At 35.8% G+C, this 18,186-nt stretch overlaps 2 protein-coding genes across 3 annotated transcripts; one reads left to right on the top strand and one right to left on the bottom strand.

The window, feature by feature from the left end:
* Positions 1-1,306: 1,306 nt before the first annotated feature.
* Positions 1,307-5,836, top strand: LOC142528927 (two-component response regulator ARR12-like). Of its 2 annotated transcripts, none has more exons than XM_075634218.1 (6): positions 1,307-1,799; positions 3,147-3,299; positions 3,483-3,872; positions 3,977-4,053; positions 4,158-5,363; positions 5,483-5,836. In XM_075634218.1, exons 1-6 carry the CDS (start codon positions 1,664-1,666, stop codon positions 5,546-5,548), a joined length of 2,028 nt encoding a protein of 675 aa, XP_075490333.1. In that variant the 5' UTR covers positions 1,307-1,663; the 3' UTR covers positions 5,549-5,836. The 2 variants fall into 2 exon arrangements, with proteins under 2 accessions (XP_075490333.1, XP_075490332.1); XM_075634217.1 differs by having other exon boundaries at positions 1,308-1,799; positions 5,477-5,836.
* Positions 5,837-6,296: 460 nt separating this feature from the next.
* Positions 6,297-9,333, bottom strand: LOC142529277 (uncharacterized). The gene is made up of 3 exons (XM_075634764.1): positions 9,117-9,333; positions 7,367-7,390; positions 6,297-6,810 (listed from the first exon to the last, which is right to left on the bottom strand). Exons 1-3 carry the CDS (start codon positions 9,304-9,306, stop codon positions 6,509-6,511), a joined length of 516 nt encoding a protein of 171 aa, XP_075490879.1. The 5' UTR covers positions 9,307-9,333; the 3' UTR covers positions 6,297-6,508.
* Positions 9,334-18,186: the final 8,853 nt, after the last annotated feature.

Here is an 18,186-nt window from a genome sequence, read left to right as displayed (position 1 = left end):
ATGTGAGACAAGTTGTCTCAATTCATATCTTAAATGGGTTGGGTTGGATCCACTAGTCGGTTTCTTAATAGAGTTTTGTGATAATATGTATATACATAAACAAAGTTTTTTTCATATTTGAAAAGTTTGAATCAAAAAATTGCTATAAAAAAATATTTATTAGTATTCATATATTAATCTAACATATTAACTATTTGAAAACAAATATGAATTAAAGCATAATTAAATGTGAAATCTTTTCAATTTTTCTTTAAATTCATATTTGAATTTGATCTCCTTTAAAAATATAAGCTAGATTTTAATGTTTATATTGGTTATATATATTATTTAATTTAATTTTAGGTTATAATTTTGAATTTTGAGTTACCTTTGTATATTTAGTTATCAAAAAATGTAAATATATTTAGTTGTATACTCTCTATTTATATATCTGTATAAGAATACAGTTTTTTTTTTCCATATTTGAAAATTTTCAGCCAAAAATAAAATGCTATAAAATGAAATGTTTATCAGTGTTAATGAATTTACCTACTACATTAATATTTAAAAACAAATAAGATGTAGATACATAATTAAATATGAAAATTTTAATTTCTTTTTTTAAAATTCAAATTTGAATTTGATGTTCCTTGAAAATATAAACCAATTAAGTATTTACATTGATTATATCATTTTATTTAATTTTAGTTATAATTTTGTGTTACTTTTATATATTTAATTATTATGAGTCTCTATCGTATTAAATAAAATATAATATAATATCACATTTTTAATGTTTTTAAAAAGTGTAGTAATTAATTTTTGATCTATTGATTGTTTATAACTTTAAATTTTTTTTTAACATATCAATGAAAATAATAAAAAATATTAACCAAAATTTATTCATCTTATAAATGACAAATTTTTTTAAAATTTTTTGACTTTTTGAAAAATATTTATTTATTATTTAAATTTCGATGAATAATAATATATGTTTTTAAATAATTTTTCTATTTATTTTATTAATAACAGATCTATTCAATTAAAAAAATATGTTAATTTAACGAGATAAAATTATTGTTCTCACTTGAGTATTATCTCAAATGACATAAATTTTTTTATATAATATTTAAAATTTAAATATATATTTTTATATTATATCAATAATTTTTAATACTTATTCAAATACTATTACTTATTAGTTTTCATTTTAATGACATAAGATAATATTTCGCACAGATAAAATATTAATATATGTAACACATTGTCCCTTTGTCATTTTTAATAATCCCTAAAAAAAAAATCGCGCACAGTGGTACTATTGGAAGTGGGGAAGAAAGTAATGAGAATTGTTATCCGATTTGGTTCCTTGCTGTGTTGGAAACTTGGAATTTTCAACTTGGAACCTTTTACCATCGTTGTCAACACGTACGGCTTTTACCTTCCTTGAACCAAGTCTTTTCCCTCGTCTCCCTCTCTCTTTACACACACTCATGGTGTACTTTGTGTTTCTTTTTTATTTTTCCCGATTATTGTGAATTTTTTGTTTTAGAGAAAGCCTTTTTGGTATCTGGGTCTTGTGTTGGGTGTTCAAGAAAGTGACTGTTGTGTCCAAGATCCTATCTGTAGGGTTTGATCTGCGTTTTTCTCATCTGGGTTCTTCGAATTTTGTGGGGTGTACAAAATGATTGTGGAGAAAATCGTTCTTGCCAATGAAAATTCTGATAAGTTTCCAGCGGGCCTACGTGTTCTTGCTGTTGATGATGACCCGATTTGCTTGAAGTTATTGGAAACTTTGCTTAGGAAGTGCCAGTATCATGGTATGTTATTCATTTTTGTCTGTGTTGATGATACTTGTTTTGCGGATTTCTCGAGTGGCATCCTGGATTTGTTTTTGAAATTTCTTGATTTATTATCATTATTACTTCGAAATTTTCGTTGAAATCATGTTGATCGATTCTTGATGTATCTGTTTTGATTCGTCAATATTTGGATTGACTTGGTTTATGGTTATGGATATTTCAGTATTTCAATATTTCTATGTGTAAATCTTCCAACTCTCGAGTATGTCATCAGGATTAACCCTTAGACGTTATGGTGAATTATGCTGTGTGGCACTATTTGATATTCCGATCTTTTTATTTGGTTCTAAAATTTGCTGATCCGCTTGTTCAGCTTCTTTTTTGTTTTTAATCTAAAGAGTTCTGGCTTCCGATTTCATTTAATTCTGCCAACTGATGTCTATAAGCTTCTCACTCTCCTCATTCAAATCTTGTTGTTAGTTCGTAAGATGATATTTAGTAGACTGCAATGTATTATGAACTTGGGGAAGCTTTGAAATAGGTTCAAAATCCGGTGTTTTGATTTCTGTCTAGTTTTAAGTTTTTTACCAAATAATGTGAACTGGAAGAATTGTCTATCTGATGCTTGAAGGACTAGTTAACAAAAACAATTTTGGGATCTATAATGAGATTGTACTTGCCGAAGCAGCCCGCCACTTTTAACTCGTATGAACGAAATGTGCTGCAGTTTCAAAGTTTGATTTTTCTTGGAATTGCTCTATTATTTGAGTCCTGAAACTGGCACCTCGGTTTACCAGCGCTATTGTTCCTAGAGGCTCAGTGAGGCTCAGCCTTGGCGTCTCTATAGTGTCTTCACTGTAAACACCAACCTTGATGCACTTTAGATGCTCAAGGCATCTTTCAAGCACATCTTAAATATGGGTATAGCACATGCATGATGAAATGCAAGACATTATTCATTCATTGTTGCAAATGGAGTAATGAATATTTGTCATTTTGTGTATTGCTATTAAAAAGTTTATGAGGTACAATTTGGTTATACATGATGTAATTTTGTTTAAATTTTTGGATTCTAACATTTTATCTCTTAGGATGCTTGCCGCATCCATCGCACCTAGACTCTACAGTATCCGTGTGTCTTAGGGCGCATTGCACTTCTAATAGTTACTGTTCAGGCCATTGCTTGGGAATCTTGTTCTAACAGATTTTGATTTATTTGTCTGTCAATTTATGGTGCTCTGTTCATACTTTTAATACCTTTTTTACTCAAAATCGTGTCTTATCTCATCTCTAATATCATTTTATTTCAAGTGTTATGTAATGGCCGAATTCTTCTTTCATGAAATTGATTTGTGGTTCTCACAGTTACTACAACGAGTCAGGCTCGTATGGCGTTGAAGATGTTGAGGGAAAACAAAGACAGATTTGACCTGGTTATCAGTGATGTGCATATGCCAGACATGGATGGTTTTAAGCTTCTTGAACTTGTTGGTCTTGAAATGGATTTACCTGTCATCAGTAAGTTCACTTCGTTTTTCCTCGTTTCTCTTAGTATGCAAGAGTCTTGAGACCATGTTTCAAATCTTCCTTTTGGGTTTTGATTCTTGCTTGAAGATGTCAAAATGTGATTATTACGAAGTGAAATTACCAATATTACAGCTAATTTGATCTTTGAGTTTTTTTTATCATTTGTTCTGGCAGTGTTGTCAGCAAATAGCGATCCCAAACTTGTAATGCAAGGGATAACTCATGGTGCTTGTGATTATCTGGTGAAACCCGTCCGGATTGAGGAGTTGAGGAATATATGGCAACACGTAATTAGGAGAAAGAAGGTCGATTCGAAGAACCAGAATCCATGCACTGATCAATTCAATGCTCAGCCAGGTTGTGGAGAAAATCATGTATCTCCAACAAGAGGGAATTCAGATCCGCACGGGAAATTTATTCGAAAAAGAAAGGACGAGGAAGACGATGGCGAAGATGATGGAAATGAAAGTGAAGATCCCTCAACACAAAAGAAGCCTCGTGTAGTCTGGTCTATTGAGCTTCATCGGAAATTTGTTGCAGCTGTGAATCATTTAGGAATCGAGAGTAAATTAATCCACCTTTGTCACTTTGTTTGTGTGCTTATTTTTTTCATTATTGTTTTGCATATGCATGCCCCTATTCCTTATTTGATACCTTTCTCAATTTAGAAGCTGTTCCTAAAAGGATTCTTGACATGATGAATGTTGAAGGGCTTACTCGGGAAAATGTGGCGAGCCACCTCCAGGTACAGTTTCGTATTCTGAATGTCTTGTGATCCATTAAGTTTTTCCACCTAAAACTACGAATAATATAAGCAAAACAACAGAAGAAATTCCTATTTTCTTGCAGAAGTATAGGCTTTTCCTGAAAAGAATCAGCCACGCCACAACCCAGCAAGCAAATATGGCAGCTGCTTTTGGGATTAAGGATTCCCCTTTCATGCGAATGGGTTCATTGGATGGGCTCGGAAATTTTTGTACTTTGTCTGGACCAGGAAGACTTGGAAATGTTGCTTTATCACCTTATGGAACCAGTGGCATACTTGGGAGATTAAATAGTCCTGCTAATATGAACCTTCGTAATCTCACACAATCTCCTCTAGTCCAACCGACTCATTCTCCAACCTTGAGTAACTTGGTTGGGAATACACACCCAGTCCTCTCATCCTCGAGTCAAAATCCGAGTTTATTTCAAGGGATACCATCATTGGAGCTGGATCAAATACAACAGAAAGGCACTCTAAATTTCAATGGCATGAATGATTCAAAAATCTTTGCCACTGCCAATACATTTACAGATTCAGGAGCAGTGATAGGCGGCTCTAGCAACTTGTTTAGCAGTAATGGAAATAATCCCATGATGCTTGTTGGTGGGGGATTTGGAAATCCGTCTTCCAATAACATGGCTTCCTTCTGCTCAGAATCCTTTAATACTGGTATCACTTGTGCCTCTAATCTACTGGATCCCAGTAAATGTAACGAGACCTGGCAAAACAGCATTGAATCACCCAAAATTCAGCCAAATTCTTTGCTTTCCACGAATACTTATCATCATCAGTTACCTCTCAATAGTATGAGAAACAGTAACTCTTCAAATGGTTCTTGTTCTCAGAACAACCCCATCATTGCTTTTTCAGCGCCTCCTCAAGATTTGAGGGAGAGATCTTGCCAAGATTTGGTGAGTGATACTCAAAATACAAATCAAACCACGAACCAGAGATGGGGAGAACAAAGGCAGAATTGCAGGCACATTCCAAACAATGCTTTTGGTTCCTTAAATTCTCAAAATCCCGAAAATGGTATCATCTCTCCCTTGAACCGGAGTCTGGACGACAATACTGGGATATTTGAACAGAAGATTGGCGAGTTTGTAAATGGCAGATCAAGTGGAGGTGTTTCGAGTCTCGTGCAGCGGAACGAGAGTGACAAATCACCAATGGAATCTAGAGCAAGGTCCAAAGAGAACTTCCTTTCGGAGCAACCAAAGCTGCTAGGTGGCTTCGTTCATCAAAGTTATGATTCATTGGATGATTTAATGAACGCAATGATCAAACGGGTACTGTAACCGTAGATCACAACCTTTGTTTATTTTATTCATGACAATCATATCAGCACACATATCTCTAGTTCTTGAGTCATACCAATATCCCTTGTGTTCTTGATGCTTAGGAACAGGATGTAACCACATCAATTTGTGACTTCGGATTTGATGATTATGCTGCTTTTGGTCAAGGTATATAAGGCTCTTCGGGGACGACTCTTTCTCGTGGGATGCAAAATGACGGAACTTGTCCCATGGAGTCTGTGTGTATATGTAATCTGCATTTTCGTTCTGAATCATTGTAGCATGCTTGAATTTTTCTTTGTTTTTTTTTTCCTTATCTAGTTGCAGTTGAGAAAACGTTAGTGTTGTTGCTATCACGAGGAGCTGTAGACTCTTTCTTTCTGGGTAACCAGAATTATGAATAAGACATTTTCTCCCAATCTTGTGCACATTTATAAATGGTACCGACTCATTTACTATGTTTATTTATACGCTTACAATGTCTCATTTAGTGAGATTGTTTGTCAAGAGGTTCTCATTCATCACAAATCCCAACAGAATTTCATTCGAACTTGTTTTGAGTAAACTATCTCTTAAAAAGGAAAATCAGTTAACCAATGAAACCTTTTTTCTTTAAAGCCTTGATGAAACATGGATCGATGGATCTTCACATTTCACATTTCGCATTTCCTCTGATAGGGGCGAAAAAATAAAAATCTCAGCCAAAGTGGGGATCCTTTGAAACATGTCATACCTTCTTTGTCAATTAGAGATATTTATACATATGAATAAACTTGTGCACAACATAATATGAATGAAAGTGACCACGAAAAAAAATTAAGCATAGCGGGAAAAATAAGCCATATCCTCTAATTTTGTTGCTCACCTCTGAGGTGTAAAAGGTACCAAAGTAATCAGTATCAATATGTTGTATATGAGCAGAAGTTAGCATAGAAAATTCCTCGTATATAGATTGCAAGATTAGTTCCACATCTTTAAGAAATAGAGTAATGCTATCGCACCAGTTTAGGCACATTCTAATATTCTGACGAAAATATAAGAATACAAGTAGCAGAAGGCAGCAAACGAATAATTTACCAATGAATAATCTTCCTGTGAGTACTTCAGACCACTACGTACATGGCTTATGGTTATATTTACTCGCCTTCCCAACCAAGTTGACGGGCTCTTCGTTCCCAAAGCAAAGTTATCTTCTTTTCTTTAGTGAGCAGCACCACCGCTCGCTCCCGGGCCCCCTCACAAGTTTCCGTGGCGATATTGCATTTCTCGGCTTCCCTTTGATATTGAGAAGCCAATCTTCTCGCCTCACCAAAGGTGATGTTCATGTGTCGGGAACTCTCTTCATCGACAGTTTCTTGCAATTTCAGCTCTTCTGATAATAAGTCAACAAATTGCTTCTCCATCTCCTCCTTGAGATCAGGGTCATCTTTCCCACAATCTATTTCAATGAAAGTTGATAAGATTATTTATGATTCAGAAGAGATGGTATGCAATGGTCTTTAGCAAAATGAAATTCTAAAATCATAACACTGAGCACGTTTGGTTTCATCTATTATACCTCCACTGATCCCTAATATGAGACAAAAAATTACACTCTTATTTTCATTCTCCACCGCCAATGCCTTTCCACCAATTTTCAAATTTCCCAACATTATGACTTAAGGTTTCACTACTCCTCAAAATAGTACATTATTTCATTTATTTGACTATATTTTAAAATTTTAACATAGTCTATATACTATTAAAAAATAATGCATCTACGATGAGACATCACTAACTCAACATGATATGATTTCTGCAATAAAAAAGATTATCTACTTCAGAAAACAAAATAAAACAAGCATACATGCTCCAATACATTTCCAATAAATAATATATTTATTTTCCAGAAAACACAAAAATAAGACAATCATAATGAGTTGTAATTTCGGGTTATGAAGTTGATTAGACTATCAAAAGTAGAAGAAATGAATGAAATCAAACACACTTCTTACCTGTAACAGAAAGATTAGCCAATCCTGCAGAGAAAGGAAAACAAAGCTGAGTGTATCAACGAAATAGGGTTTTCTTTTTCAGAACAAGATGAATATTTTGAATTTTAAAATGTAAGCAGACAAGATGATAAATGCGAGAAAATGACATGATAAACAATTGTTGATTGATTTAAAAACAAAATCTCAATCATCCCTCAATCCTCCTAATGCAACCTGTGAACATTAAAGATTGAGGCATTCTCTATTTATCATAAGAACCTGAATGATTCAAAATTACATTGCATATCCTCACCAATCTTCTTATATTATCCACAAACAGCATTCAAATAGTTGTCAAAGCTACAATACAAAAGAAGCGCAGGTGTGAAAGGAGATACATAGTCTAACAACTCCTCCAGCATTGCACGACTTTGTAAAATATTAATTTATCTGACTTCGGATTTATGTCTCCATGAGCCAAAAATGGCTACTGATATTCTTATATGCAGCTCCTTCAAAAAACATATAAAAGAAACACGGTAAAATTTCAGGACCTCCGTGAAGACTGAATTGGCTCTTATCAATGGAATCTTGTAATCCATACATTAGCCAATCTTGGAGAGGTATTCATATAATAAACACCCGAGAACAATTATAAACCATAATTTGTACTGAGTGGCACAGAAGAAGAGCTTATATAATCGACAAGATATTCAGTTTCTGGGGAAACCTGTTCACCTGTTTTGTCAGGACTCATTCTATTTTGAATGGAAAAAAATCGCAAAGATATTTAAAAAACAGTGAGTGTCGAGACAGCATGGATGTAACTTGTAAGATTGCAGATCCCTATTTAATTCCATTTTTTGAAAGAATTCTGTCCATACCTTAATAAATTGAAATGATTGCAACACTGCTTAGAATCTTCTTGCGCTGTTGCAATGTTAACATGAAACTACCCGCCATTTACGCCACAGGATACAAGGGTAGATGTACTAACTTTTCCTTAATTATAAAGTTGAGACAAAACTAAATCCAATGTATCCTTTGATTTCATTGTCAATAAAGTGATAAGCTAAAACGATCAGGACCATTTACAAGCTATACACCAACTCATCCAAGAGATTATTTTTAATAATTCCAAAATATGGGATATCATCTAATTGCATCATCTTTCATAATATCTCGACGCCATCTTTTTCAGTTAAATTAACTTGACCAACCTTCAGAACTTCCAAACCCCACCAGTGGTGAGTTACAAATCAAGGGCATTTACTATGCTAGTGATCAGTGTTGCATCATAATGTGTTTGATTTATCAATATTGATCACATAAACTAATAACAAATACGAGTAACCCACGTGATGTCACGGGCACTACACTTCACAAGACAATTCCTGTTTTTTGGTGATCGCAAGAAAAACTAGTAGGATTAAATTAACACATGAAAATTGCTCCATTATGTACCGCAAGAAAACAAGAACCCATACTGAAGGAGCTTGGATTGTGATCTCTGAAGGCACAAATATCACAAAGATAAGGAAGGACGGAAAAAGAGATGGAAGCAACAAATCCAGCTATACCCAGATCAAATTTCCATTTTAGTATGGAGGAAATCATCTTAGAAATAATAAAAGTCGACTGATAAAGAGGAACACCAAATAATCAAGATATCACAACATGTCCCATTACCCCAGAAACTGAAACCACAAATAAGCACATAGGATCGAGAATCGGGACAAGAAAAACCACGAGTGAGTGGAGGAGATGATACCAGGTGCAATCTGAAGAAGGGATTGAGGTGGGGAGCAATTGCAGATGCATGGAGGACAAGCTGAAGAAGCTTTCAATTTCAAACCCTTGTTGAATTTGAAATACAGAGCCGGGCCAGACACACAGAGTGCAGAAACTACTGCAAAAATCACTAAGCAACAGCGCAGGCAAGCCCCAGATCTTCTGTTCATCTTTCTGTGTGGAAACTAGAAACGATGTTAGATCCACACTGCCTTCATTAAATGTCGTAGCTTTCATTCATATATATATATTAACTAGAAAAGTGTATCTGCGACAGTGTTTTTATTTGAAATAAAATTATTTAATATAATAAATAATTTTTTTTTATAAATTCATCTTAATCATATTATGAAATTTGCATGTTTTCACGTGATTAATTTAAATAATTTAATTTTTGTTATATCGTTTTGTTTAATATTTATCTTCTATTAGCTTCTTAGTGAATATAAATATTTTATCATTATATTTAGTAGTGTACTTTCTTGATCATTAATGAAATGTTGACTGATATATTTTATGTTTTTATTGAACTTTTAATACATTATGTATAATAATAACAATTTTTTATTTAACTGATCGAGCTTTTTTAGCACAATAATTTATAATAATGGAATATCTTTAAACAAAATATTATTACAAAAGTACATGTCAAGTTTTATTAAAAAAATACGGATATTGTCCGATGTAAGTAGATATATTACAAATATACCTAAAGAATAATTTTTTAGTTAATTTTAAAAAAAGTTGAATAAATTAATAAACTAAATTGAAATTAAAATAAAAAATGAAATAAACACAATATAAATAATTTAAATTTATAATAATAAATAAATAACCAGTTAGAATCTCAGTTAATACATATACATTTGAATCTTTTATAATTATTGAATTTAAATTTTTAAGCAATGCTTTTGAAAAAATTCATTATTTTATCAATATACTACGTCGAGTTATATTGAATTAATTCAACAACATGCAATAATCAAGTCTCATTTTGTTATATAATAATTGCAATCGCAACAATGAATGTTGGAATTCTCTAGCTTTCGTTTTTCAGTCTATGACGATCAACGTGTATTCAACCTCATGTGTTGTTAAGATCGGCTAGATATTTAGGAGGGGGTTAATGAACACCCCGTAAAATTTTCGGCGTTATAGGTTTGGGCTAAAAAGCACAATCACTTTATAATTCAGCAAGGTAAAATATATGCACAAAAAAAGACTCGTGTTCAAAATTGAACCAAATAGATACAAACATGAGAATCGCCAGAGTCGGCTATTCCAATGCCAAAAATATTCACGATGTTTGGTAATTTTTCGATGATTGAAATACAGTTACACAACAAATTCAAGTTGATTTTGATGGAGAAAATAGAGAAGAAATTCAACATCCTTTGGAGAATGCACAATCTGCAGAGAATGAGCAACAATCAACAATCAATCAATATATTTCAGTCAATGAGAAATAAAAATGAACAAAGATCTCAACGAGTTAGAAGAAGACCGGCATGATGACAGATTATGAGATAATTGATATTAACCAAATTGAAAATGAACATAAATTGAAGAAAGCTTTGTATAGGCTAAAGCAAGTCCCACGAACTATAATATAGTCAAATTGAGACTTATTTTTTTAGGGCGAATTTTAAAAAATGTCCATATGAGTATACACTTTATACAAAATTTAAAGATAAAGGAAAAATGCTCATTGCTTGGTTATATATTGATGATATTATATTCACGGGTAATGATATTGTAAGGATCGTGTATCGTATTATTGTAAATCTTATGTTGATTATCAATAATTTATGAAATTGTCATGTGATTATGTATATGAGATATATCATTACAATGGAAAATGAGAAAATAAACGTTAACAATGAAATATCGTACTAGATATTGATTAATTAACAGAATTGAAGTTGTAAGAACTCGAGTGGAGAAGCCGGACGCCAAAACAATACAAAATCAATATTTTGGACAGAACATGGGGCGCCCGAGCGGTAGTAAATGACCGCCCGAGCGCCAGTGTAGAACATGTTATTACTCGGGCAGAATTTTCCGCGCCCGAGCGGTAATTTTTGACCGCCCGAGCGCGGTGCAATTGATACTCGGGGGCAGAACATCTCGCGCTCGGGCGCGAGAATTCTACCGCCCGAGCGCGAGAGCGGTGGGGATAAGAATGAGCTTTTTCTTCTTTCCTTCTTCATTTCTTTTTCAGCAAACTTCGAGGGAAAGTTGGGAAATCGATTTTTTTCGTCCGAATCGACTTCGAAACGTTGTCCAAATGCGAAACAAATTATATATTCGGAATCTTCGCGTTGAGAGCTTCCTTTTGAGATAAATTTCTTCTAGTTTCAACAGCTCTAAATATGGAAGTGCTGGAATAGCATATATTTGAAGTCAAGATTCCTATATGTGGTAGAATAACCGACAAGAAACTCGTATTCGAAGTCGGAATTGAATTATGTTATGATTTGGATTTGATACGAATTTTTGAAGTTTCAAAAGATATTTGTAACTCATGTTATTGATTGAAATGAATATGTATTGATGTAGATAAATTATTATACTGATATCTTCAAGCTACATCAACTGGAACGGAGAATTGAGGTATGTTGCGATCGGGTAACATACGACATGTATCTGTATTATATGATATATGTTGGATTGGTTTGATTGATTGGAATGAGAATACATGTCTATATGCCTTATTTGTTGAGTTTATGTGGCATACATGACATTGTGATTTGAATATCGATGTATAAAATAAATGCTTTGTTAACACACATCGTTTGATGCATACATCGATACATGACATGCACGTTGAGCTATGATCCTTGGATACCCTGATATGATTTGATTGGATTCTGGGGTTTGTGCCCTGATATGATTTGATTGGATTCTGGGGTTTGTGAACACAATGCTATGTTTGGTATTACATGGCCCTTAAAACATAGATATTTGTGGCCCCGAGATTGATTGAGATTTGGGATTTGATGGCGCTTTGTCGACGCTATCATACGAGTATCCTTGATTGAGGCCGGTGTGCTAGCTCGAGCATTGATTTGATAGAGATTCGTTTGATTCTGACATGTGCTCAGTGGATGGGCATTTGACCTGATACCTCCACGACATACATGCATTGCATACCATATATCAATGTTTAGATACTTGTGGTATATATGATAGTTGTTCCATACGGAGCTTTGCTCACCCCCAAGGGGGGCTGTTGTTGTCTTTGTGTGTGGACAATGGCAGGTACTCCAGGATATCAGGAGGCCGGAGAGGGTACTTCTGGAGAGAGTCACAGTTTGGGCTGAGGTTTTATGTTTTGTTCCCAGTATATATATATGTATCTATATACCGGGGCATGTCTCGAAGATATGAGTTGTTTGTATATGATTGGTTTTGATTATGTGTAGGCGAGTTTTATGATATGAGATAAAATACTATTTTAGTATTCAAATTATAGAAGAAATATTTTGGGCTCATTGTAAAGAAAATTTAAACTCGTTTTCCGCTGTAATTTATTAATTAACCCTAATCAAATTGTGTTGTAATAACGATTAGGAGCTAAGGGCCCCACATTGTATGGTATCAGAGCATAGCTGGGAATGCTCGATTGAGTCTTGTGTACACTTGAATAGGCACAAATGAATTGTACGTATGTGTTTGATTTATTTGTATTACTTGCTTCCTACTTAATTTAGTTTGAGTAAGTTATTGATGAGATTGATGATATGAGATGATGATGATGTGAAATTGATATTGATTTGTGATATTTATCCTCTGATTTGTAGATGGATCCCACGAATGAAACTGCGAGTAGCAGTACTGAGAGGATAGTTGGGCAATTTGAAGGATTGTCCATGGATATAGTGATGGCTCGATTCCAGGATCTGAAACCACCGAGGTATTTTGGCACTGAGAGTGCAGAAAGAGTAGAGGCTTGGTTAAAGGATATCGAGCATTTGTTTAATATTGTTGAATATTCCAAGGCTCGGAGACTGAAACTTGCTCTTTATCAATTGAAAGACCGAGCAAAATCTTGGTGGGAAGCCGCTGAGATTGGATTGAAAGAAGCCGGGATTGAAATCACATGGGATGTCTTCAAGGCCCAGTTTTTGGAGCAATATTCCTCTTCCTTCTTATTATACTGCCCAAGAGAATGAATTCAATAGTCTGCAGCAGGGAACGATGACTGTTGCAGAGTATGCTTCGAAGTTTTCTACTCTGTTGAAGTATGCACCTCACGTAGCTGGGAATGCAAAAGCAAAATATAACAGGTTTTTGAATGGATTGCATCCTGCTTTATATACTTTTGTTGTTTCTGGATTGCCTACCAGCTACGCAGAGGCAGTTGAACGAGCTAAGGCAGCCGAGACTGGACTAAGGCGAGGAGGTCCACAGTATACTCCTCCACCTCCAGTGACAGCTCAGCAGCCTACTTTGCGCCCAAGAGGTAAAAAGTTCAAGAAGACTAGTTTTGTTTCTTCGTCTTCTTCGAGTTCGAGTGGATCCCAGAGAGGGAGTCCTGTGATTGCTTCTTATTGTAGCCATTGTGGGGGTAAACATATTATCGAGCAGTGTCGAGGTATATTTGGTACTTGTTATCAGTGTGGGCAGGAAGGTCATTTCTCTCGAGTATGTCCGAACAAGGGTACGACATCTTCTCAACCCCAGCCAGGATTTAGATGTGGCCCCAGCATGATGAGACTTGCTGTTCTTGTTCCATCTTTTCAGCAGTCGAGTGTTCCACGATATCGAGGACCAGGTGGTCAGACTGCTCAAGTTACTCCTCAAGTTAGAGTGTATGCTATGACGGAGGATCGGGTGAAAGAAGCTCCTGGTGGTGTGATTGCAGGTATTTGCATTGCTTTGCGATTATCCTGCACGTATTTTATTTGATACAGGAGCATCTCATTCATTCATATCTCATGCATTTGTTGCATCTCACGATATTGAGTGTACCCCATTGTATGATACATTATCGATAGCCACGCCAGCAGGAAAGATTATTTTGTCTGAGCAAGTTGTGCATAATTGTGTATTGATATACGAGGATAATGTGATATTCTTGAATTTGATTGTCCTCCCAATGCACAACTTTGATTGTATTGTTGGCATGGATATCTTGACGACAAATCGAGCTACTGTTGATTGTTTTCATGGAGTGGTTCGATTTCGACCTGTTGATGGACCCAAGTGGAATTTTTATGGCAAGGGTTCTCTAGCCAAAATTCCATTGGTATCCTCTTTGAAAATGTCTCGACTTTTGACTAGCGGAGATGAGGGTTATCTTATCTACGCTATTGATGTCTCTAAGAAGGAGCCTTCTTTATCTGAGATTCATGTTGCAAAAGAGTTTTCAGATGTATTTTCCGATGAGATTCCTGATTTTCCTGCTCATCGAGAAGTTGAGTTTAGTATTGATCTTGTGCCGGGAACTGCTCCCATATCTAAAGCTCCCTATCGCATTGCACCATTGGAATTGAAAGAATTGAAAGAACAAATACAGGATCTTCTCGATAAGGGATATATTCGACCGAGTGTATCACCTTGGGGAGCTCCAGTTTTATTTGTTCGAAAGAAAGATGGTACTATGCGAATGAGTATCGATTATAGGCAATTGAATCGGGCTACTGTGAAAAACAAGTACCCACTTCCTCGTATTGATGATTTATTTGATCAGCTTATGGGTACTTCTGTTTACTCTAAGATTGATCTTCGTTCTGGATATCATCAAGTAAGAGTTCGAGATGAAGATGTGCCTAAAACTGCTTTTCGTACGAGGTATGACCACTATGAGTTTTTGGTTATGCCTTTTGGTCTCACGAATGCTTCTGCTGTCTTTATGGATCTAATGAATCGTGTCTTTCGAGATTATCTTGACCGATTCGTTATTGTATTTATTGATGATATTCTTGTATATTCGAAATCGAAAAAAGAGCATACTGAACATCTGAGACTGGTACTTCAAACTCTTCGTACTAGTCATTTATATGCTAAATTGTCCAAATGTGAATTCTGGATGGACAAAGTGATATTTTTGGGCCACGTCATTTCGAGACATGGCATATCTGTTGATCTTGCGAAGGTCGAAGCTGTATTGAATTGGCCAAGACCTACGAATGTTCCTGAGATCCGTAGCTTCATGGGTTTAGCTGGATATTATCGTCGTTTTATTGAAAGAATTTCGAAAATAGCTAAAGCTATTACTCAACTGACACAGAAGAATCAGCGATTCATTTGGTCAGATGAATGTGAAGCTAGTTTTCTTGAATTGAAGACGAGATTGACCACATCACCTGTGCTTACTATTCCCTCAGGTACCGGAGGATTTGTTGTGTGCACAGATGCGTCTGGTAAAGGTTTGGGCTGTGTTCTGATGCAACATGGCAAAGTGATTGCTTATGCGTCTCGTCAATTGAAATCTCATGAAACTCGTTATCCTGTTCATGATCTTGAATTGGCCGCCATTGTGTTTGCTTTGAAGATCTGGCGCCATTATTTGTACGGAGAAAAGTTTGTTATCTATTCAGATCATAAGAGTTTGAAATATCTCTTTTCTAAATCTGATTTGAATATGAGACAACGCAGGTGGATGGATCTCCTGAAGGATTTTGATTGTGAGATTCAATATCACCCTGGATCGGTGAATGTTACTGCGGATGCCCTTAGTCGTAAGGTGCATGATTCTGTGTTAGCATCTGTTTGTGTCGCCAAGGTACATGAGGATATATGTACTTCTTGTTGGACTTTTCACTTGAATTGGAATTATGTCACTGTCTCAGCATTGCAAATTGAGCTGAACTTGATATCGAAAATACGAAAGGCCCAACGAAGCGATGCTCAGATCCAAAAGTCGAAAGAACTTGTATCTGTAGGACATTAGTCTGGATTCCAGATTTCTTCTGATGGTTCTTTACGACTTAATGGTCGGCTGGTAGTCCCTAATGATTCTGATTTGAAATCTGCCCTTCTTCGAGAATCACATTGTAGCAAATACAGTATTCACCCTGGAGGTCGAAAGATGTATTTGACATTGAGACCTCAATTCTGGTGGAAACGTATGAAGAAGGACATTGCTGAGTTTATTTCGAAATGTCTTGTCTGCCAGCAAGTGAAAGCCGAGATAATGAAACCTGGAGGATTGCTCCATAGTCTCGAAATCCCGAAATGGAATTGAGAACATATTGCTATGGATTTCGTGATTCATTTACCTCGTTCGCCCAAGGACTGTGATGCTATTCGGGTTATTATTGATCGGCTTTCGAAATCTGCACATTTTATTCCGTATGAGCGGACTTATCCTTATAAGAGAATGGCCCGTTTATACATCGAAAATATTGTGAGACTGCACGGTGTGCCAGTCGATTGTATCAGATCGTGATCCCAGGTTTGCTTCTAAATTCTGGGGTAGTTTTCAGGAAGCGATGGGTACGCGTTTGGCTATGAGTACTGCTTATCATCCTCAAATCGATGGCCAGACTGAGCGTACAATTCAAACGTTGGAAGATATGTTACGTGCGATTGTGATTGATTTCAGAATGGGATGGCAAGATGCCTTACCATTAGTTAAATTTTCTTATAATAATAGCTTTCAAACGAGTATTAGTATGGCACCGTTTGAAGCTCTATATGGGAGACGATGTAGATCACCATTATTCTGGGATGAAATTGGTGAGAGACAATTGACTGGACCTGAAATGATACAAGAAATGAATGATAAGGTTCAGTTGATTTGACAGAGAATGAAAGCTACTTAGGATCGTCAAACGAGTTATGCGAACAAATGAAGATGACCCTTGGAATTCCAGAAAGGTGACAAAGTGTTTTTGAAAATATCTCCCTTTAGAGGCATTGTTCGATTTGGCATGTGAGGGAAATTATCTCCTCGATATGTTGGTCCATACGAGATTCTTGATCGAGTTGGGGATCTTGCTTATCGACTGGCATTGCCACCATCTTTATCTGTCATTCACGATGTATTTCATGTTTCTATGCTGAGGAAATATGAACCAGATCCATCGCATGTACTTGCACCTGATGAGGTTGAACTTGATCCTTCTCTTTCCTATGTTGAACAACTTGTTCGCATTATGGATCAAAAGGAAAAGATATTGCGTAATAAATCGATTCCTTTAGTTCGAGTGCAATGGACACGGCATGGTGTGGAAGAGTCGACGTGGGAATTGGAGAGCAAGATACGAGATTCATATCCGCATTTGTTTGATTCTCTTCCATCTGTTCCATTGTATTCAATGTATACTTATCCGTTTACTGATTTTAGTTTTGATATGTACTATAACCGGTGACATATATATGGTTGTCAATGTTATGTATATAGAGATGTTTGAGATTTCGAGGACGAAATCTTTTAAGTGGGGGAGAAATGTAAGGACCGTGTATCGTATTATCGTAAATCCTATGTTGATTATCGATAATTTATGAAATTGTCATGTGATTATGTATATGAGGTATATCATGACAATGGAAAATGAGAAAATAAGTGTTAATAATGAAATATCGTACTAGATATTGATTAATTAACAAAATTGAAGTTGTAAGAACTCGAGTGGAGAAGCCGGACGCCAAAACAATACAAAATCAATATTTTGGACAGAACATGGGGCGCCCGAGCGATAGTAAATGACCGCCCGAGCGCCAGTGTAGAACATGTTATTACTCGGGCAGAACTTTCCGCGCCCGAGCGGTAATTTTTGACCGCCCGAGCGCGGTGCAATTGATACTCGGGGGCAGAACATCTCGCGCTCGGGCGCGAGAATTCTACCGCCCGAGCGCGAGAGCGGTGGGGATAAGAATGAGCTTTTTCTTCTTTCCTTCTTCATTTCTTTTTCAGCAAACTTCGAGGGAAAGTTGGGAAATCGATTTTTTTCGTCCGAATCGACTTCGAAACGTTGTCCAAACGCGAAACAAATTATATATTCGGAATCTTCGCATTGAGAGCTTCCTTTTGAGATAAATTTCTTCTAGTTTCAGCAGCTCTAAATATGGAAGTGCTGGAATAGCATATATTTGAAGTC

This window comes from Primulina tabacum, chromosome 16, assembly GCF_025594145.1.
Source record: "Primulina tabacum isolate GXHZ01 chromosome 16, ASM2559414v2, whole genome shotgun sequence".
Classification (NCBI taxonomy): Eukaryota; Viridiplantae; Streptophyta; class Magnoliopsida; order Lamiales; family Gesneriaceae; genus Primulina; species Primulina tabacum.
This window is presented reverse-complemented; position numbering and strand designations above follow the sequence as displayed.

What these genes read in the sequence shown, in the direction of transcription:
- LOC142528927 (XM_075634217.1), top strand. Translation starts at nt 1,664, where the DNA reads ATGATTGTGGAGAAAATCGTTCTTGCCAATGAAAATTCTGATAAGTTT. An exon ending in TAGGAAGTGCCAGTATCATG is followed by an intron (nt 1,800 to 3,146) that starts GTATGTTATTCA and finishes TGGTTCTCACAG; the next exon opens with TTACTACAACGAGTCAGGCT. An exon ending in TGAACGCAATGATCAAACGG is followed by an intron (nt 5,364 to 5,476) that starts GTACTGTAACCG and finishes CTTGATGCTTAG; the next exon opens with GAACAGGATGTAACCACATC.
- LOC142529277 (XM_075634764.1), bottom strand. Translation starts at nt 9,306, where the DNA reads ATGAACAGAAGATCTGGGGCTTGCCTGCGCTGTTGCTTAGTGATTTTT. An exon ending in CCTTCTTCAGATTGCACCTG is followed by an intron (nt 7,391 to 9,116) that starts GTATCATCTCCT and finishes CTTTCTCTGCAG; the next exon opens with GATTGGCTAATCTTTCTGTT. An exon ending in GGCTAATCTTTCTGTTACAG is followed by an intron (nt 6,811 to 7,366) that starts GTAAGAAGTGTG and finishes TCATTGAAATAG; the next exon opens with ATTGTGGGAAAGATGACCCT.